The 21,960-nt window shown below is 34.7% G+C and overlaps 3 protein-coding genes across 4 annotated transcripts in view; 2 read left to right on the forward strand and 1 right to left on the reverse strand.

Moving 5' to 3' along the window:
• On the forward strand, positions 1-7,033 carry LOC109030264 (uncharacterized). Of its 2 annotated transcripts, XM_019041137.2 has the most exons (6): positions 1-659; positions 2,169-2,354; positions 3,106-3,276; positions 3,816-4,103; positions 4,620-4,943; positions 5,561-7,033. In XM_019041137.2, exons 1-6 carry the CDS (start codon positions 567-569, stop codon positions 5,612-5,614), a joined length of 1,116 nt encoding a protein of 371 aa, XP_018896682.2. In that variant the 5' UTR covers positions 1-566; the 3' UTR covers positions 5,615-7,033. The 2 variants fall into 2 exon arrangements, with proteins under 2 accessions (XP_018896682.2, XP_072159692.1); XM_072303591.1 differs by having other exon boundaries at positions 4,620-7,033.
• Gle1 (Gle1 RNA export mediator) overlaps positions 5,644-21,960 on the reverse strand; it is a 23,239-nt gene continuing 6,922 nt past the window's right edge. Inside the window, exons 5-13 of the mRNA XM_019041135.2 lie at positions 21,758-21,860; positions 20,625-20,715; positions 19,112-19,237; positions 18,236-18,369; positions 17,390-17,575; positions 16,687-16,877; positions 10,160-10,344; positions 8,519-8,658; positions 5,644-7,454 (exon numbers count right to left, since the gene is read on the reverse strand). Of these exons, the coding sequence (XP_018896680.2) occupies positions 7,335-7,454; positions 8,519-8,658; positions 10,160-10,344; positions 16,687-16,877; positions 17,390-17,575; positions 18,236-18,369; positions 19,112-19,237; positions 20,625-20,715; positions 21,758-21,860 (1,276 nt within the window). The 3' untranslated portion in view covers positions 5,644-7,334. The remainder of the gene's footprint in view (positions 7,455-8,518; positions 8,659-10,159; positions 10,345-16,686; positions 16,878-17,389; positions 17,576-18,235; positions 18,370-19,111; positions 19,238-20,624; positions 20,716-21,757; positions 21,861-21,960) is intronic.
• LOC109030263 (tigger transposable element-derived protein 4) lies at positions 12,087-15,904 on the forward strand. The gene is made up of 3 exons (XM_019041136.2): positions 12,087-13,143; positions 13,972-14,338; positions 15,199-15,904. Exons 1-3 carry the CDS (start codon positions 12,467-12,469, stop codon positions 15,682-15,684), a joined length of 1,530 nt encoding a protein of 509 aa, XP_018896681.2. The 5' UTR covers positions 12,087-12,466; the 3' UTR covers positions 15,685-15,904.

Consider the following 21,960-nt stretch of genomic DNA (forward strand, 5'->3'; position numbering starts at 1 on the left):
CTGCATTGCATTAATTAAGTGGACTAACAAAAAAGACAGAAAGAAAAATTTTCAGTTCTGTAGCAAGTCAGCAAATTATTTTCAAATTTTTTTTTTCTACGGGAGAAAGTCAAATCAAATTTCCACTGAAAGAGCTCTTCTAAGCAAGCACTGATCGTATAAAACTGAAGATATCTCCAATGCTATAAACTTTATCACAGATCAACAGATGAATCTTGTATATTTTAATTTTGTAGGTGGATTTAACCACAAAATGACCTGTACAGTTATCGAAAATTGATGAGAATAATTGCGAAAATGTCTACAACGCTTTTATGACGTTAGAGTTGATTTTAGAATATTTTAACCGTTCAACGAGTTTAGCGTGGAACTTCGAGGAAATATATTTTATAGTGTTATTAATTCTTGCCCCATCTAATTACACAATAGATCTAATCTTTAGACATGATTATTGTGTCTAATGGTCCATTCTTTCGTGACTTCTTGTTGAGGTTACTTAAGGACTTTTCCCTGCTGCTTCCTTTTCTGAGCAGAAGTATGGTAGCTATGGTTACCAACTTGTGAGTATGGTTGAAGAAAGAGTAAAAGGACCAAACAACATTGAAGAGATGGAGACGAGAGTCATCAAATTCAATTACTTACTACTGACTCTGTGTTATGTAAGCATTTCCTCCAATTATCAATCTTTCATAAAGGCAATGATGTGACCTGAAAGGTTGGAAGTAATTTACAAGGAAGATCAAGTGCAAAATTTAGAAAACAAAAATGTAGGCATTAATTTGCAATGAAATGACCTAATATGAAAAGTTCAGGCTTGCTCCCCAATGCAGGAGGCTCAGTTTGACTGCGTTTAACAGAAAGGAACCAAGCCACATCAGCTATTGCCAAATTAAACTATGCCTTTTAATTTTTTACGAGAGAAAGTTTGTGTGGATTCCTTTGAATATTTTAGGAAATTTGCTTCGTAATATGGAGAAAATTCACCGAAATTGGCACGAAAATCCGCTCAACCGTTTTGATGGAAAAAATTAAATTGCTCCATTAAATTTGGCAATTGCTGATGGGGCTTGGATCCTTTCAGTTTAACGCGGTCCAGTTGTTCTTTTTTTTTTTTCATCTACGATTTGATCTTACCAACTAATCGATGGCTCACCTAAGAAAAAAGTGCCGGAATCTACAACTGAGATACATGGTTTCCCAAAAATTCTCTAAGAATAGTTATATCCACCTTTTTTTTTTTTTTTTTTTTTTTTTTTTTTTAAATATAAAAGCGGGAAAAAAATCCTGCATGAAAAACCAAAGGACTCGGCACCAAAAAGTTTTGTTACGATTTTTGAAACCTCCTGGACACGACAAGCTTTAAAAATCAAACTTTCTACAAGTCAGTTTTGAGAGAGGTGGAGCTGGAGATAGATTTTAGCATTTAGATATTCATTGTCTGGTAGAAATGTTCCAACTTTAGAATGGTGCCCGAGTAGACCTACTCTTTTTCCTCCGTCTGGAATGATGCAAATCTGGATCCTGGACAGACGAAAATAATCAAATTCCTTTGGATGATACTAGTGTGCAATGCAGCATTTGCACATGCACAGCTACTGGCTCAAATCTCTGTATGAAAATGTGTGTAAGCTGGTGCCGAATAATAATTCACTGTTAGGCCCTCATTTTCTTGATTTTGGTGAATACGAATTTCAGTTTTAAAAACTCATCGTTTTCAGGAAGTTGCAAAAGGAAATCATCACATTACGAAATTTAGCCCCCGCTAAATTATTTTGTTTTCCAAGTATGGACCTTGGTACTTGAATGGTACAAATCGAATTGCATATACTAGCAGTCAAGTCATTGTCATGTCCCTTATAAGACTGTGAAGGCATGATGACTTTCATTTACATACCTAAGAAAGATATATAACTAAGGTAGTCAAGTGTCAAATGGTCCTCAGAATTTTCTCCAGAAATTTAGTAAATAAAATTCTGAGAGACGATAAAGTGACAATATAGGAACAATCTTCTGTCTAAAAACACACCAGCTGCATCCTTTGTTGTTGCATTTCATCATTTGAGAGAGACAAGAATAAAACATATTTTATTAAGAAAATTTTTAATAAGAAATTTGGCGACGTGATGAGGAAAAATTACAACTTGAAAATGACTTGGTCTCTTTTTCAGATGTTTGGATTTTACTATATGATCCAAGGTCTTTTGTTCTATAGTGGAAAATTCACTTTGCTGAAAGTGCCGATTATCATTCAAGGTATCCTGGCCAAAGCGTTCATCATCATAGGCGGAAATTGTATTCTAATAATATCTGTTGGCTGCCATGCAATGCGAGGACATTTGTTATTCTTGGCTTTGGTAGGATTTAAAATTATTCTTAAAATGAGTATCTAATGCTTTTAAACAAAAAGGTTTAAAATCCATATCGGTTAACTAAATCATGGCAGAAAAAGTAATATAATATTTCTATATCAACTGGAGATTTCAGTTGAAATAACCTATAAAATGACAGAAAAAAGATAAGATTTATGCAAATAAGGAAAACAGAAATTGCTCCACTCATAAAAAATAATATCAAAATAAACGAACTATCCTTAAATTTTATGTTCACTGGAATCCCACCGATCGATTTATTTTTCCATGGACAGATTTTTGTTACACGTTTTTTTCCCATTTCATTGTACCTACAATGCTGAAATTTGATGCTGATTATACTGCAAACCACAGCTTGATTCTATTTCAATTTTTTGATTCCATGCAGCGGGTAACGCTCACTTTCTGCTCAGGCATGTAGGTTTGTGGTTTCGATCTTTCAGCCTGAGTTAGACATTTTTCGTTTAAAAGTAATTTTTCACAAAAAAGTATGAAAGGAATCTATTGTTTAATTGTACCACAGAAGCAAAACATTTTTTTATCACGGATATCTGAGAACAGAACCTGCCAAGTATTTTTATATTCCTCCTTTGTTTTGGAGTTAAATACTTGAACTGTAGAAATTCAGGGGCAAAATGCCTACTGGATCATTAGAATCTGCCAGAAAAATAACCAGGTATCCATTTTAAAGGATGTTGTCGCTCTATTTTCACAATGAATAATTTTAAAATTTCAGCATGCAATCAGTTCAGTCATCATACTGACAGGTCTAGTGGCAATCAGCGTTTACTTAATAACACAACTATTATCGCTGAGTGATATCATCTATACTGATATGAGATTGCTCATCAATTCCTACGAGATGGATCCAGTAAACAGACATTCCATGGATGTAATTCAAAAGGAGGTGATACTGTCTCGCATTTTTAGTACTTATGTTCAAATAAATTGAATTTCCCTGCAAACAATCGTTTTTAATATATTACACTATTGCAATACAGAATGTAATATGGTAATGTTTATAGAAATAGTGATGTAGATGAGAAGATCATCGATTCAGATATGAAAAGATGCATAGGTACTGTAAGGAGGGGGAAAGGTGGGAAAAGATTCAAATTAAAAATTGAGATGTTTCGAGATCCAAACTCTGATTTCCGATCAAAAAATTAAAAGGAAACTTGGAAAAAAGACCTGTTGTAGAGAGGCCTAGACCGAATTAACTCAACTTTGATACATAATTGCCTTCTCATTTATTCATTCCAAATTTTAAAGGTTTCAAAACTGCATAAAAAAGAATGGTAAAATACATTGACGAAACAGACGTTTATGCCGAGGATGGATTTAAAGTACCTTGTCCCAAAATTAAATTAGGAATGTAGAATGCTTCTTGTATTATTTAAAAGACTTAATGTAATGTTGAATTAAATTTTTAAAATAATATTTCAGGGTAGATGTTGCGGTTGTCGTTCAATTGATGACTGGCTGCCAAAAAATGAAGTACCCTCTGCATGTATTGATGCCACGTTTACAAAAAATATAAGTTTTTCTGCTGAAAAAAAGATAGTTTTTAGGGGAATTTCAAATGATACATTGACTGATCCTCCATTCATAATCCTTGGAACAATGCCAACAGGGTTTTGTCACAAAAATGGCTGTTATTCGTCATACAGGCAGTTGATTTCAAGGAATTTGAGTATTCTTCTTACAATTTTTATCCTAAATTCTGTGCTTTTGGTAAGTTAACATGAGATAAATTTTTTTTGAAAATTTAAAAAATTTCAACTTCTAGGAAGCTGAAAAATGTACTTGGTTTGAGTAAATTGTAATTCCTTATTTGATTCTGTGGTACGAAGATGAATACCATTGGTTTAGTTTTGAATATTGATGGGTACAGTCTAGAGATGCATACCTTTATGCCTGTATTTCAAAATATCCGATTATGATTAAGTTCTTAAAAGAAGACGACTTGATAATAATAACTCCTAAAAATTTTCAGTAAAAATTGTTAAATGGGTGTGGAAAATTTGGAGAGAAACAAATGATTGGTTTTCTCTAAAAATAAGCGAAAATTTGAAATATTGTGATTGAAGATGGACAGTTTTTTACTATAGCTGTCCATGTATGAATCTCAGGAAGTATACATTAAAATTTTCATTCATATATTTTCTTCTCGTCCATTTGGGTGGTAAATTGGTTGTGGCACTATCCATTTGTTGAAATATTTCTGAATTCAGATCTTTTGCATTACAGGGAATCAGCATTTATATTCAGAGTTACTTTTTTGTTGAAACTGCTCTCAAAGAGGAGGAACAATGCATTGCAGTGGCTGAGGCTTCCAGAGAGGAACAAAGGCAAATAGTACGACTGAGAAACCAGTCGTCAGGAAGACTTTTTTGTTCCACTCCAACTCAATATGATGAATCGTTTGAAATCGTCGAATTCACGGAATCGGAGGAAAATATAGTTTACCCAAAATCTAGATGGGAAAAATTTTGGCAGACTTTTATTGGTAGTGAAAGTCTATTCGCTTCGAGGTACATGCGTTCTCAAAGAAGACCACATAGGAGAGCCTTGGTAAGAATTCGTAATTTTCTTATGTCACTAACTCTTTTTTTTTTTTTTTTTTTTTTTTTTTTTTTTTTTTGCTGCCTCCGAAGGTGCTTAAGTGTTTGCTTCTGATCAATAATAGAAGTACTTGATAGTACACAGACATGGGATTATATTTTCACTTAATGTTGTTCTATTTTGTGGCTGGCCTGCTTGTGAGGATGTTTGATTTTTTTTGCAACTCTTGATATGATCAGGGTAATGGTCTGGCTCAGGTAATGGTTCTCGATCATTTCGAACATGGAGCATCTATCTTGCAGATTTGAGCAAATATTAAACATGCGAATATAATGGAGATAATGCACAAGCAAAGCATTCAAAATTTTCTGTTTTTGCAAGTTGAAACACCAAATTTCATTTTAAGTAGTTTGAGAGAAACTTTAAAATCCAGTAAAAAGTTTTCAGTCCCTTCACTTTATGTGAGTATTACTCTTCGATTTGAGAGCAAAATTACATAAGTCAGTTTAACACCCAGCTTTTTTTTGCTGGTCAGTTGAGCAACTGCAGCTTAAAAAATATTACTCCTAGTGTGTACAAGGTAGGTTCAATAAAAAAGTCTTTGGATTTTTCTTCCTTTGTTTCAGAATTCTGAGGAAAATGATGGAAACGACATGGTTCATTGGATGTACTACTTTTAGATGACCAAAAAGATTTAAACACAAAAAAAAACTTGTGAAATTGATTTATTCCAAAGGTTTTTCCCCCTCTTTAAAATGCATAGGAACAAGTTTTCAATTGTCTGAAAATGTAAGGTGAACTCAAGAAAAGGAACCAATCTGCGCTTAAAAATTAAAAGATTCATATAAAAAAGATCCTTTTGGTAAAATTGATGTACATGAATTACTATAGCTTTTAAAATGATGCAACATTTTTTGTTATTTATTTAAAATTGAGTAAATTACATTTGATCATTCCTGCAGAGAACATTTCTGTAAAGAAGAAAAAAATCTATACTAACCTTGAGACTAAAATAATTAATTATTCCACAATTAATGCGAGGCTAAAACAATCACAAAGACATTGGAAAAGTTTCGTGCAGAAATAGATTCTTCCTGAGGTTTCTCTAACATTTGAATTATAAATTTTTTAAAAAAATGGGTGTTGAGCAAGTTACATAGAGCACGGCTCTCTCACTAACGACCACAAATTCAGTCAATGATTCACATTGATATTTTATACCTGGGCCACTAGACAAGGTTTGAGTTTAGATCTTTTCCAGAAAAAGCGTCACATATTTTCCCTTCAGAATCTTAAGTAGAAAACAATTCACAAAACAAGGAGTTAAAAAATCAACCCCAGAACGAAATATTAGTATTTTAAACACTGAGTGAATTCCCCACAAGAAATGTTTAACCGACGATATACTGCAACATGCTTTAATTCATACCTTGTCTAGCGTCCCATTCAAAACAGCATTTACAAAATGAGTTGACATTCAGTCATGAGTATATAATTTTTTATTATTTCTAACTTCCCCTTCAATTATTTTCTTGCATGAAACTAATTATCAGTAAAAGGGCACCATGATTTCAAACTATACTTTCATAATTTTTCAGGACATTTATGATAGCTGAGTAAAAAACAGTTGTTAGTCTAACAGAAGTTTCATGAAAAGACATGGAAATGATGACAATGAAACAAAAAAGAAAAAAACGAGGTAACATATATCCTTAGATGCAATGAACAGGAGAGACAAGAAAATGATTATTTGGATTCTCGGGTATTCAATTTTTCAATTTTCTCTTCTGTTACTATCTTTGAAGAGGCTTATTTTTTAAAAAATAAATTACTCAATCCTACCTAAAATTATTTCTAAGAGGGTAAAATCTAAATTAGTTAAATTCATTTTAAGTCCTTCCGAAGTAGAGTCCACACCAAATAAGTTCACTCACCTTTAGAGCACAGGGGAATCATCAAAGAAGATATTTTATCTTGATTCTTCCATTTACTTTTGATGCTAAACTGAAGACAGCTAATTTTCTGTTGCGCACTAAAGGTGCACCAACTTATTTTGTAATAACTCTAAGAAGATTCACATGGCTGCTAAAAAAGCAGGCTCTTCAAGACAATGACCTACTGTTTGGCCCTGTGCCAAAGGGCATTGAAAGTAAAATTGATTACCTATTTTATAAAAAAAATTAGAATTAGTATCACTAATATTTTAGATGCAGGGCATCTGTTCTATACTTCAGTAGCTCCTCCGAGAAAGTAGATCTGGATGATTTAAAAAATTTTTTACAAATATTCTATCCAAAGTGTTTTATATACATGCATTTGATAAATGGCATTAAAAAAATTCAGGTACCTGGATCAATTGAAGTACTAATCAGAATAATAATAATACATACTGTTTTCTTACTAAATCCAAAAGGATTGGGGTAGTAAACCTTTCGGAGGGGGTATTTGTCCCTTTTTCAAGATCTGACTTAAGGCCTCTTTTAACCTGTTTAATGGAGCTCCGCCACCCTCAGGAGAAACCTGCAAACAATTGGTTAAAATTAAAAAAAAAAAAAATAACTGCACAAAGAGAAAAAAGTTACTTGTTCAACACGGAAAAAATTGGTGATTCAGCAATTCAATTGCTAAAAACAGTGAGTGCAATGTTTCAACGCAGATTTTACAACAAAAAAATGCTACTTTAACCACCCCCGTGGTTAAATTAGTTTACAATGTGGTTAAAGTAGCATTTTCTTGTTGTAAAATCTGCGTTGAAACATTGCACTCACTGTTTTTAGCAATTGAATTGCTGATACAGCAATTCTTTTTTTTTCCGTGAAGTTCAAATTAATGATAATGAAAAGATTAAAAGGAAATTTAGGTTTTGAGAGTAAAGAAAGTTGATGGAATACAATATAGACATATCTTCTGAACCTTCATGCAGAGCTTGCCACGTCCGCGTTCATCTGTTTTGAGCAAGATGAAAAAATACATCTGCAGTGTGGCTGCTTTTGCTGCAGTGCACGTATTTTATACCTTCACTAAGTGGGGATTTGATGAGTTTGCGAATCAACATGTTTCCAGATGCCCGAAACCATAGAGCATTTATTTCCAGCGCTATTTTATTTTTATGAAAAAAAAAAGGATAAGGCTGGTTTTGCAAATGTGCTCCTTATTGGTTGCATGTTCTTCCTCAATCCGATTTTTACGAGGAACTTTGTTGGGTCATTTATTTCATTTTGTGCATTTGTATAAAAAATAAACATTTTTATTATATAATAATTAGGCACTAAAGCCAAAGGACATCCAATTTAGTCTAGCAGCACACTCATTTTTTTTTTTTTTGCCGTAAATTTTAATTTAAAAAATTGACTTTTTTAAATAATTTGTAATCAGAGCAATCATTCACACCAGTCATCTTTGTAGAATTACAAATTTTGATAAATGACTCTAAAATCGACTGAGATGGAATGAAGAGGTTGTTTCTTTTGAAACCTGTAAAAGTAGTCGAAGTTACAGAGGAGGTTACATTTTTTTGAGTTATTGATGCGAAGAAGAGATGATAGACAAACTGCAACAAAGTTGTGGACAGAAACTTCACTTACCTTTTCAATTAAAGGAAAATATTCTTTACAGATAAAAGCTAATAGCTTTTGGAATTGTTTCTGGTAAAATTTAGCCATGTCAGGTCCTGCAACTTGTATAAAATCTAGGAGGAATGTTGCTGTGACATCAGGTACAGGCTCTGAAAAGAAAACAAATTATATTCAACTGCTATTTATAAATTGAGAAAGGCGATTTTTTTCTTAATTTGTATTGGATACGATATCATCATTTTTAATCAATACAGTAATATGTAAATAAAGAAAATTGGGAGCAGGCGACTGTCCACAGGAAAAAGGACTCGGATGTCCAAAAATTCCAAATTGAAATAATTGTGCTACAACTCACCGGAGTGCTTTACAACATTCCGGGGTAAAAAATACCGAAAAGTATCAGACCAGACCAGAATTGTGACAATCAAAAGGACTCAGCAGGGAAAATCAAAATGATGCGGAGCTGGCTACATTTGGTTCCTATTTGATATGATATTTTTTTACGACCTCCTGAGCATGATGAGCTTCGAAAATCATACTTTCTATACACCTATTTTAAGAGAGGCGATGCTAAGAAGTGAATTTTTCAGCATTTTACTGTGCATTTTCTTAGAGAGATGAGGCGCTGCTGCTGATCTCCATATGTAGGGCCTTGGTTCCGAACCAGTTTATGCGGCATCTATCTGTAACCTTCCCAGCCAGTTGGCAGCAAGGAAACAGGATCTCTCCACTTAATCACAAACATTTCTACTAGAAGATGCATGTAAAGTACAGAAAAATTCCCTTTTCTTAAAGAGGCACTTGGAAATTTCAATTTTTTTCATCAAGCTCAGAGAGTCATGAGGAACATCGAATTAAAGAATAACGAAATCTACATGACGTTGAACGTTGAATCCTTTGCTTTTTTATGCAGTCCTGAATTTTTTATTTTGAAGTTGTAAAATCAATAATTGGATTTATAATTTGACTATTGTGGCTAAGGGGCCATCCATATATTATCTAAGGTACTTTTTCCCATTTTTGGACCCCCCTCCCTCCCTCGTAAGGCACCGCATGGCATCCCTTACCTCCCCTCTAGAAATTACGTGATGCTCGACTGGCCTTTTCCCCCTATTATTTCAATTATCGAAAGTCAAAGCACTACGTTTTCTTTGAGAAAAACAATGTTTTCAGGCCAAAATTTTCATTGGTGAAACTAAATTTTTGAAGTAAATTCATAGGAAGTATTAATATAACAACTAGTTAATAAATAAACAAAAATACGTGGAGCACCAGTGGAGGTTTTTCTGTCTTTGGAATATTAAAAGTATAAAGTTGACATGAGGATGAAGTCATTACTCATCATCTTTTGGAGTGGAGAAGTGGGAATCAAGAGAAATGACAGGAGCATGGTCCGATCGGTCAGCGTGCTGATTTCCTCTATTTCATCTTGAATTTTATTATCAACTTGACGAAAAATGGATTTTCTGAATTTTCTTTAAATGTAGGCTGTTAGAGACCCCCCTACCCCTTGGAGGCTTACGTAATTTATGAACGGCCCCTAACTGCGACTGACAGTTCAAAATACGAAATGGGCATCAAAATTGAAGAAAAACAAAGCTTTAACGATTAAATTAGATCAATTCATGAAATACATCTTTCTTCACTTACCAAGATTGAGAATGGCTGCAAACCATCGCCAAGCATTAGATAAGCCGTGAGGATGATAGTCCACACCAGCCTTGGTTTTTGTTATAGTGATAGCAGCATACAGTCTGACAACACCAGATAGTCGTTTTAAGTATTTATCTTGTTTCTCTACCTCATCATCCTCCGAGTATTCGTAACCTAATAATCTGTGTAAAAACGACAAAGGTAGGTATTTAATTATTGAACATGAATGTCAGACGGTTAATATTTTCGATAGGAATGGAAAGTCAAGGCGAAATCATGAAATTATCCTGTGAACTTTCAGTGAAATATTAAAAAATTGAAATTGAGGGCCATTTTTCATGAAATAAATAAAACCTTGTAAGATTTCAAGAGCAATGGTGAGCATGATAATATGCAGCCTAGTTGTTTAAATTTTTAATTATTTCCCGCCTCCTGCCATCAGTGATGTCGGATGGAAAATTCAAAAAAATTCAGGTATGGCAACACTTCCACTTTTCCTCACAGATTAGTCCAGATCGCTAACGTCCAATCTAGCCAATGCTTAGAAAGCGTGAGTAATTTTGCTACAAGTTAGGCAACTTTAGAAAATTTATGGCACTACCAGTAGTGAAAGAACTTGACCGGATCGAGAGAAATTTCCTCTTGAATCTGATTATAAAGCTTTAATAAAGTATAAATAGTAATATGTAATAATGGTTTTTGATCAAATAAGATTTTATCAAGTACTGTTATGCTAAGTATTCTGTTTCAATATTCTTACAACAGTTGGTAGCAATTAACTGCTCTCATGGGGGGCCTGGCCGGAATTCAAAACTAGGAACCAAAAGTCTCATTTTGCTAGGATTTTGCTTTAATTTTCGGTTTCTAAGACTTTAAACTTCAAAAATATGATATATTATAATCTGGCGGTGAAGATCGATTCATCCAGAATAGATGAGAGATAGACATTCCAAATTAAGGGGGAAAGTGCTGGATCTTTTAATCTGGAAATATTGAACCACATGAATTCTACTGAGAAACTAATTCTTGAATTCCTCGGAACATTTCATCCCACAAGGTGATCTGGACTAATCTGTGGGATAAACAATAAAAGAATTATTTAACTTTCCCATAAAGTTTGCCCATGCTCATCATTGATGGGTAGAAAATAACAATGTGTGGCATACCAGTAACATGATCATTTCATACTCATTTTAATTTCTCGTTGTTTCCATACTCTGTTTCATAGCAGAGCACTTCACCAATAACTGTAGAATCAATCAGTACAATGCAGAAACTTCACTCTGAAAATAACCCCTCACTTATTCATTAAAAACTTTAATTATTAAACTTTTCCTATCATTAATGACCCTTTCCTACAATATCTCGTCAAAATTTCCGTTTCAACTTTATTTGTAAACACAGAGCGGAATGTAAACATTGTGTTTTCTGTTTTAGGTTAGGAAAAGCACAATTAGACCGATTCTGGTCCGGTTACGCTGGCTTTTTCCAATTATTCCTCTTTTCGAACAAAAGGAATTTTATTGGCAAATTCTGAACCAGGCGGTTTGATTGGTCCAGAGCGGTTCATTCCATTTATTCCAAGTTGAACCAAATTAAGCGGGAATTTCAAATAATTCCGGATATCCTGTTTTACATATCGTTTCCGTTTCCGGTAAAACAGAGTTGTCAGTTTTACTAAATAAACAAAACTGACAACTCTGTTTTACCGGAAACGGAAACGATATGTAAAACAGGATATCCGGAATTATTTGAAATTCCCGCTTAATTTGGTTCAACTTGGAATAAATGGAATGAACCGCTCTGGACCAATCAAACCGCCTGGTTCAGAATTTGCCAATAAAATTCCTTTTGTTCGAAAAGAGGAATAATTGGAAAAAGCCAGCGTAACCGGACCAGAATCGGTCTAATTGTGCTTTTCCTAACCTAAAACAGAAATCACAATGTTTACATTCCGCTCTGTGTTTACAAATAAAGTTGAAACGGAAATTTTGACGAGATATTGTAGGAAAGGGTCATTAATGATAGGAAAAGTTTAATAATTAAAGTTTTTAATGAATAAGTGAGGGGTTATTTTCAGAGTGAAGTTTCTGCATTGTACTGATTGATTCTACAGTTATTGGTGAAGTGCTCTGCTATGAAACAGAGTATGGAAACAACGAGAAATTAAAATGAGTATGAAATGATCATGTTACTGGTATGCCACACATTGTTATTTTCTACCCAACAATGATGAGCATGGGCAAACTTTTAGTCCTAGGTCCTGAATGATTTCGTCGCCATGGACAGTTAGATGAGCGGCCAATGGAGAAAGAAAGAAACCGTAAGCAAATAGCAGTAAAGGAAAAATTTGAGATACTAAAGTTCTTAGAAGAAAACAAAAGTATTTCTCACAAAGAAGTGGCGGCTAAGTATGGAATAGGGGTCTCAACAATAAGGCAATTGTTAAAAAGAAAAGACAGATTGATAAAACTTGCGAAGGAACATCATAACGCAGATGATAAAAAGAGGTTCAAAAAATCAAAATATGAGAGAATTGAAAAAGCACTTCTTAATTGGTTTGACCATGCTACCGCCAATGGAATTAAAGTTTACGAGTCGATGTTCAAGGAGAAAGCAACTGAAATAGCTCAACAACTGCAATTCAGTGACTTCAGATCTTCAAATGGTTGGTTTTACAGATTTAAGACCCGTTACAATATAACACCAAATTACACTCCAAATAAAAAATCTTTCAAGAGTGGAGATGGAAGTCAATGGAAAACAGATGTATCAGCAGAAATTTTGGCTGATTATAGACTTGCAGATATATATTGTGCAGATATTTTTGGATTATCTTCGGTAGCTGTAATGGGCAAACAATATGTGGAAAGAGATGGTGCTATCAACAGCAATGACCAATTTTCAATTTTACTTTGCTCAAGTATTGATGGATCACACAGAGACAAGCCTGTAGTGTTCGGGAAAAACGAACTCTTGAAGTAAGTTTTTGGAGTAACACTCAACATTTTAAATTGTTCAACACCTGGGACTGGGGCATCCCTTTTTTGAATTGAGTAACAAACTATTTCCATTACATTAAGTTGAAGGGTTTCATGACTTAATCAGGTTCAGGGATTTATCAAAAACTCTTACATTTTTTTGGTTGGTTTTGATTGTTTTCCATGGATTTTTTTTTTATGGTAGTGCACAAACGGTGCATGCCAGTTTGAGAGTCTACTTTTCCAGTCAATTGCAGTAATTTATAATTAAACTTGATTTTACTTTCTACTGAAACTGGCTGCACCACTCTGACTTATTAATTAATAGGTATTGCCCAAGAGATAAGAAGGTTAATTTTCGAAAGAAAAAGAATTCTTAATCCAATATAGCTGAGCGATCTCTTTGAAATATAGTAGTTGCGAAAGAATGATCGCAACAATTAAGTTTTTGGCCCTTATGACTTTTTTTTATTGTTAATAAATCTGTAAGTAAGAGCCAAAAAAACGTAACTTGCAATTTTGAAAAAATTGAGTTTCTTGCGTTCTCGACAAACTTCATAAGGGATCAATGCATGTAAAAAGTTTATAATGACATCTAGAGCCAGGCCCGAGATAAAGGGTTTTTAAATTGTGTAAAATATGCAGCAGGCAACTGAGCTATCTCATGGTTTTTCCCTAATTTCTCGAATTGGTGGAAATGTAGTTACAATTCTTTGGTTCTTAGCTACAGAGATAGTGGTTTATTATGATGAAAATATGGCTTTTTTATTCTAAATTACTCGATTAGAGACAAGATGTTTTCTATCCATTTTTTCTTTCTGTTCCCAGCAAAAATCAAACACTACCTTATGCGTATGTTCTCAACATAAGTTCATGGATGACGAAAGAAGAGTTTTATAAATGGATTATTGAGTTTGATACCAGAATATCAGCCGAAAGAAGAAAGGCTGCGCTGTTTTTAGGGAACTCCCTGGCACGTTTTGATTTTCCAAACGTTGATCATGTAAAAATATTTTTGGCCCCTTCATGTTCTACCTCATGTCTACTGCCCATTTACAATATAGTGCTAAAAGCCACCGAACAATCTTTCAAGGAAGCTACTGCTTATTGGTTAGAAAATTTGTGTCTCAGTAAAACAACTGTTACCAAAGCTCTTGTAAGGGAGCACTTTCGTCAAATGCTTTCATTATTTGCGGTAAGTTTAAGTTTGTTCTATTCTGATTATATTGAAGATAGTTACAGCTGATAAATAACGAAAGTTCAAGAGAACACATAAGTACAGAAAATATTTTTGCCCTCAGTTTGCATTGAATTTTGAAGAAATTTCAGGGAAAAAGACCCTTCCAACTTTCAAATTCTCCTCATCTCCTGCAATATGCCACAGAATTTAGAGAGTAAAATTTCCTGATTTCTCTGAAAAACTTTGGGGAAATTCCCTGATAATTGAGGATTTGCCAGATGGTTAAAGAATCATGAATTATAAAAGTTTTCATGCAAAATTTGTTGTCTTCAACGTCGAACCTGTTTTAGAAAGCAAATGAAGGTATTTTGAAGATTTTCCCCGACACTTTCATCATTTTCCCGAACGTTCTCAGGTTTTCCCTGACTTTAAAAAATTCCGACACTTTCCTGTTATTTAGATATCTCTGGTTGTATTGGCCCTGCAAGTAGCACATTGTAGTCAGTAGTAATTGATTGTCAGAATATGGTTAAATCAAATTTTTTTCTTTCCTTTCATCTCTGATGTAGACCGCGTTGAGCAGAAAGGAACCAAGCCACACCAGCCATTGCCAAATTCAATTGGGCAATTTAATTTTTTACATGAAAACGGTTGTGTGAATTTTTGTGCAAATTCCTGTTACTTCTTTGCAGTGTGCGAAGCAAATTCCTTGAAATTTTCGAAGGAATCTGCACAAACGTTCTCCTGCAAAATACAAAATTGCTCAGTTAAACTTGGCAATAGCTGATGTGGCTTGGTTCCTTTCTGCTAAACGCAGTCCATTTGCGAGTCCTCTTTGATGAACTTGATTTATGTCTTGTATTCATTATTTGCAGAATCACTGGGAGGAAGTAGAATCAGCTTCATTTCTGAGATCATTTCAAGAGTCTGGCTTTTGTCCAAACGCTACTTCCCACACTGCTCCCGATCTATCTACCGGAGAAATCGAACACAGATCATGCAGTCCAACTGCAAGCCCTATCGAAATCTCCGAAGAATCAGATAATTTGGATGACGAGGATGGAATCGACATACTTGAAAATATTTCTGATCAAGAGATTGATGATTTGATATTACTCATAGAGAATAAGACTGACAATCCTGTAAATAACTCAGAGGAAATGAGCGAGAGTACGATAGCTGCTGGTGAATTGATAGAGGAATTAGAGGAAGAGGTTCCTTGTGTGAGCACAGAGGAGGCTTTGGCATCTATAGCTACTTTGAAGAATTTTATGGCTCAGACTGGTAGTTTTAACGATAAACACTGGGATTACTTAGCGGAGCTTCAGAATATCATACTTGATGGACAAGAGCAAAGCTGATGCAAGATAGACTAGATGACTGTTTCAGAGAGGAAAAATTACCTCTTAGTTTTCTGTAAAAATTGAATATTTTGTACAGTAGGTGGAAGTGCCTTTCCTTTGGTTATTATTTGTTTTCTAGATCTTCATTTGAAAAAATACTTTGTTGATTTTCACCACGATTTCACTCTGATTAGTACTTCCAAATATTTTTTCTTTGAATATATGTATTTAATGAACAGCTCTTAGTCCTAAAACAATTTCCGACATTCTAAATTCAAATTTTTTCTTGATGTGTAGTATATCCACAGAGAGTTATGAGACCACTGGTAAATCAATCTGAAAACTTCCTCTGAAAATATCTATTACCCACTCTAAACGATAGCCAATGAGATATCAGAAAAATTAAACATACCTATAAGAATAAAATATGATAAGTTAGCATAATGATGCGGTCATTACAGATCACACAAATGAATTGAAAAATTAATAAGAATTGGGAGGTGCAGCATATGAACAAGTTCAGTGACGTTCTTAGTATAATTGGGATACGGATCCCGTTTCACAGAGCTAGTTTTGAAGTATGGCATGTTAAATTGAGGTGATAGAATATAATTTTGGAAGAATAAAAATCACATACTCCGCTTTGGTAGGGCAGAAGCACATAAAGGGGGAAAAACTATAGGTAAGGAACATATTTAAATGTTCATGCACTGCAGGCTAATTGTTGAAAACGATAGACAATAAGAGAAGGACAAAGAAGACAAAAGGGATGTGGAGGGATCCTACTGGTGGAAGCGGGTGGTTGTAATGGACAAAGGAGGTAAGTAATAGACTAACTAATGGTAACCGACTAGAAACCCTCCAGTTAGTCCATCATTTTCACCCTTGGTCTATAGAAACCACCCATTTCAACCAATAGGATAGCTCCATACTCCCTGTGTCTTCTTTGTCTATTGCTTTGTCTATTTAAATCAACAACTAGCCTGCCGGACCGCTTGTTAAAAAATAATTTGTACTTACTTATAATAATCTTTGTTGGATTGTCCTTCCACTTGTGGCCAGCAAGCAGGTATCAAGTAAGGGTTTACTCTGTGAAAGAATGCAAGCAAAAGCTGACCGAAATCTGGGTACAACTTCCATAAAGCTACAATGATGGTGGCGATAGCAAATGCCGCTTCTGGGTGACTAGAGACATTCTTCTCTCCTTGTTCCTGTAAACACCAAAAAAAGAGAAACAAAGAGTTAGCAAACTTACAATTAACTAAGAGAAGTGCTAAAAATTAATAAAAAAGAGGGAGCTGATACAAGTTTTTTTTTGAATACCTATTGTGCTAGAACGGAATGTACTGCAATGAACTACAGCCCTTTTTTATCACAGTTATCGGGCTTGATACTTCGCGCTATCAGGGACCCATTGAATTGCTCCAGCGCAATAGTTGTTGGCTATGATTACACATGTTCCTAACTTTAAATTACAAATACAAATGCTCCCTGTTAACCTCCAGATATAACACATGCAGTAAATAAAAACAAATGTATGTGGAACGTCGCATTTTTCCTCATTAAAGCAGAGCAGAACAACTGGGATCCCAAGTAACCCCTTCCTTCATATTCCAAACATGTTCACTATATACCATTTGACTATTAAAAAGAACACTTAAGCAATAAAATAAAAAAAATACCACATAAAAAGCGAAACCGAATAGAAAATATGAGAACTTACCACGAATTTTTTTGCTAATGTATATTTACAGAACTGAATTCCCAGGGGATGACTGGTCGCACTGAATGATTTATTATTGACAGTAACTGATCTGCCGGCTAGCAGATTCGACAGTTTATCATATTTATCTACAAGATGGGCTTTGCTTTCTGGAGAGATAGCATTGACAGGAGTAATGACCGCTTTCTGGAAATTTAATTAAATACATTGGGTAAAAAATCTGGAGGAAAAGAGACCAGCCAATTTTTTTTGCTTTTGCATCTTATCAAGGAATCCGTCCTTTGGACTCACATTTACTCACTCAGCAAGAGATTTTTCAGAAAACTATGAGATGTCAGTCGATAAAACAAGCACTTTAACCTTTAGTTCGAAAAAATGGGTAGAACCAGTTATGATTGGTTTCTACTTGAGCAAAATAGGCTGACCAATCTATAAAATGAGTATAACAAGCACTAAACACAATATCGACAGTGAAACTACCAGACCACGTATCTTGTTTGCGGTGTTTAATAATGTCCGCTTTCATTTAATTTTATTAAAGGAGAACAAATCCGTATCATTTCTTGAAATTCTTACAGAGTTTTCTTCGCTCAGAAAGGAAAAAACATGGAAGTTTTCAAGTATTGACGTAGAGTAGTTTTCTATTTAAAAAAGAAAGTACATATGACAGGAAGTCTTCGACGTTGCAAAACAAGGTACGTGGTCTGGTAGTTTCACCGTCAATAAGCTTCGTTACAAAGCCTCTGCTCTGCTTAACTATTATTTCTTATACCAGAATTTTTCTACAAAGAAAACAAAAAGATTAAGTTGATTTATTATGTTTTTTCATGTTTTTCAATCTCATACCTGGCACAAGAATCTGAATTGTTTGAGACTGGGATCAGCGCAGAAAGGCACAAAAGATTCTTCCACCGCTTTTAAGAATTTATTTAACTGGTTGTATGTTTTAAGGCACCTAGGATCTGCATACTCTCCAGTCCCTGAATTCAAAAGGGGGAAAAAGTGGTTAGATGAAACTTTTAAGACAAAAATATTCTTGGAGACAAAGCATATCACAGGAAAAACTAGTCGAAAATAAGGAATAATTACATTATTATTTTGTTAATATTAAACAATAGAGATTATATAAGACCTCTTTCAATTTTAAGACACCTTCATTCTTTGGATCTGTGAAAGGGAGATTGTCTTTCCCCGCAGAGGGGATTTTTTTTAACTTTCTTCAAGAGCTTCAACAACATTTTTCTGCAACCTGAGAAACTTCGTCTAGGAACTTCAGGACTCAAATCTCTGTCAATTTTAGAACTTTCAGGATCAAACTTGCACCAAAATTCCCTTATTCTTTCACCATGCATTTGCAAAAAGTTAAGGAAAATATTCTCTAAGAAGATGAAGGTCCATTTTCAATGATCTGGTCACATTTTAGTACTGTCTTGTGGGAAAAATAAGACCTGCAGACTGATTCCTGAGATTAAAAGTCAGCAGAACAAGCCATAGCAATGCGATGGGCTGAATGGTTAAGATACAGGTTTATCTTGTCTATTCGATATAATTTAAATAATCAACCTTCGGCGTTCGCTCCTTTTTGGTCAGGTTTACAGTCACCGCAAAGATTTTGACTATATTATTAGTCACTTATTCAGTAGTGAGATGATGTAGTTGCCAATTATAGATAAAAAGTTCTATGTATGTACTAGGGAGAGTGTTCAAAAATCATTTGCTTACCAAGATTGCTAGAAAATTCTTGAGAATCTTCACTCTTCGTCTCTCCGGCAGGATGAAAAGTATTTCCTTCATTTCCGGGTGGTACAGGAGCGCTCTCACGAACAGCTTTTTCTGATTTGAATTTATCTGAAATATGCAATAAAAGGCAAAGGTGAATGAGTCTGATTGGTAACAAAAGGGATCATCACAAGGGAGGATGTAAATCTGAAAGAGAGAATAGGTGTAAAATAATGTTCAATGCGAAGGCGAAATTCAAATCCACTTTTTTAAGGTTGATGCAATGAGATATAGACTTTAATGATAGCTGACAAAAACAGCAACTGCACTTGACCTTTTTGTTTCCAGGTTAGATTCTGCATGAGCACACATCACAACAGAAATTGGTTTCAAAGTAACAAGGTAACACACAGGTGAGTGAAACATAGGTATGCTCTTTTCAACCCTTTCTGCCAGAACTTGGCTTTCGGCTCTTACCACAAGAGTTGTGGTGCAAAATTTGAATTTCAACAACTTTACAGTCTTGACCGAAAACAAATATGACCATCTGCTGTTGATAAAAGTGAAGAAGCGGCTGCATCACTAAAAGCAAATGAGTTTTAAAATTTGAGTTGAATTTTTAAAGAATTCGCTCGCACTAAATTTGTTTGTTTTTATCGATAGCTGACAGTCATATTTTTTTTCTTTCAAGACTGCAAAGTTGTTGAAATTCAAATTTTGCACCACAGCTCTAGCGGCAGCAGCCAAAAGCCGAGTTCTGGCGCAAAGGGTCGGGAAGAGTATACCTACGTTTCACTTTTCTTGGGTTTATCATATTAACAAATTAAAGCGCACTCTGTCGAGAAAATTCCGAAGTTGTGGTTCATATCTTCTCAAATGAATAGAGCTACAAATATAAATACTTCTGACAACGAGTGAGGGTGGCAATGCTGTGGGAAGGATACAATTTTTCTTAACGTAGATGCTACTGTCATGGTAATGAAAGGGTGAAATATCATTTCCAGACTTCTTCCCAATTTATGTAAAGAGAAATCCATTAAGCAGTGCAACCGCTCACTGCTGTCTTTTCCACTGATATAAAAACTCACATATTTTGCAGGTTTCTAGACTTTACCAGGTTTTCTTAGGCATATTATCATTATTTTCAGACGTGATAGCTTCCTGACTATTGGGAAGATAAAGAAAAGCTCTCATCTTGATTTTTGTGTCTAAGTTCAATACAACTGCAAAGACAGAGGAGCTTTTTTTCAACAAAAAGCAGTAAGTGCATAACGGTGGACTTCCAGGCAGGGTTGAAAATTATGTACCACAATACATATTTTTTGGTGAAAATTTCCTCTTACAAAATATCATTCAATTCATTCATTTGAAAAAAAAAAGAGCGCTTCAATTACGGCTCTTTAAGAACCTGCTGATTGTCATTTATAAATTAAGCCTTTTTCTATCCTATCACTCTTTTTTGCAATCCTAACAATTTTATGGCTTGAAATCCTATATAGATTTAAGACCAGCTTACCAGCTTGAGCTTTCATGTGATTATAAATTTCATTGATTTGTGCTACAAAGCTTGCGGCGTTTTCTACGTCAGCTGCCTCTACCATACCATCCTGAAAAATTAAAGCAGCAAAAATGTTACTAACGACCTCAAGAGTGCATTGAATAATGTTGAGAATAAAACCAGGGTATCATCATCAAATAAAAGTTCTGAATAGCACAGCCTGTTTCAGTGATGGTATTGATTAAACTTGAAACAGAGTTACATTTTTATTTCCTAATATTATTTCTCAAATTATTTAAGTTACCTATTGTCGTAGAAGTATTCGTTTCCGAATATCCGCCATGAAATCTTTCGATTTTAGAAGGCTATTCGACAACGCTACTCTCCGTCTTTTTTCGTTGATACACACCACAAACAGCCCATGCCCGCACTAGTGAGGATTCGCTAGTGAGAGCGAGGTCGAGAGAGTTCGGAAAGAGCGTATGGGAATTCGTGGCCGAAGGGAGCTGTGGCTTCGCCTGCGTCTTCATCCCGATTTTACCACCTCTCAAGGGTGATCTGTCCATTTCATCAAGGGGAAAATCTATGTTTTCCCTTTTGATCACTTCTCGCTGCCACCACCTCTTCCCGAAAAGTCCTTTTCCTCTGTCCCTACCAGAAATACCTCAGTCTACACTACGCATTGCGGTATCGTGACAAGACTGAGTGCATTTCTAATACATAGGGACCATAAAGGCGGGATTTGCTCCCCACACTATTTCTAAAGCCGAATCATCTATTTTTCGAAGAGTTCCGTTTCTTTAAAAGAGTCCATGATAAATTCAAAATTTTGACATATATTGATAAAATAAATGAATCCATCTTGAAGGATAACCAATTTGGGAGTATTTAGAGTATATAAGGGAGTATATAAGAGGCTAGGTACATGTTTTGATCTAAATGAAGGAAAAAAATGTTGAGGTAAAAATGCATGACTACAATGGAATAAAATATTATTCCGATTCATATATACAGCTTTTAGGGGCACAAATGATAGCTCTGCAGGGTCAGATGCATCACCCCTGACTCTTCATAAAGATGATATAAATGCTACATGGTTAGAAAATGAATGACGGTGATGTTTCATAATTCCATTGACAGTTTGTACATACCCTGCATTTCTCGACAAAATCATCCATGGAGTCTGTTACAAATCGAGCCTTGTCGATATCAGACGAAATCACAGCCATAAGTTCCTTGGAGGTATCACAATTGCTGTAAGAAAAAATTAAATGAAAAATTACTAATACAATAATGACCTATGCATTTACAATATCCTGCTTAGTTCTGTTGTTGGTTAGTTCATACAAGAGAG

This window comes from Bemisia tabaci, chromosome 8, assembly GCF_918797505.1.
Source record: "Bemisia tabaci chromosome 8, PGI_BMITA_v3".
NCBI classification, from domain to species: Eukaryota; Metazoa; Arthropoda; class Insecta; order Hemiptera; family Aleyrodidae; genus Bemisia; species Bemisia tabaci.

What these genes read in the sequence shown, in the direction of transcription:
- LOC109030264 (XM_072303591.1), top strand. Translation starts at nt 567, where the DNA reads ATGGTTGAAGAAAGAGTAAAAGGACCAAACAACATTGAAGAGATGGAG. An exon ending in TACTACTGACTCTGTGTTAT is followed by an intron (nt 660 to 2,168) that starts GTAAGCATTTCC and finishes TCTCTTTTTCAG; the next exon opens with ATGTTTGGATTTTACTATAT. An exon ending in TCCTAAATTCTGTGCTTTTG is followed by an intron (nt 4,104 to 4,619) that starts GTAAGTTAACAT and finishes TTTGCATTACAG; the next exon opens with GGAATCAGCATTTATATTCA.
- LOC109030263 (XM_019041136.2), top strand. Translation starts at nt 12,467, where the DNA reads ATGGAGAAAGAAAGAAACCGTAAGCAAATAGCAGTAAAGGAAAAATTT. An exon ending in GGGAAAAACGAACTCTTGAA is followed by an intron (nt 13,144 to 13,971) that starts GTAAGTTTTTGG and finishes TTCTGTTCCCAG; the next exon opens with CAAAAATCAAACACTACCTT. An exon ending in AAATGCTTTCATTATTTGCG is followed by an intron (nt 14,339 to 15,198) that starts GTAAGTTTAAGT and finishes CATTATTTGCAG; the next exon opens with AATCACTGGGAGGAAGTAGA.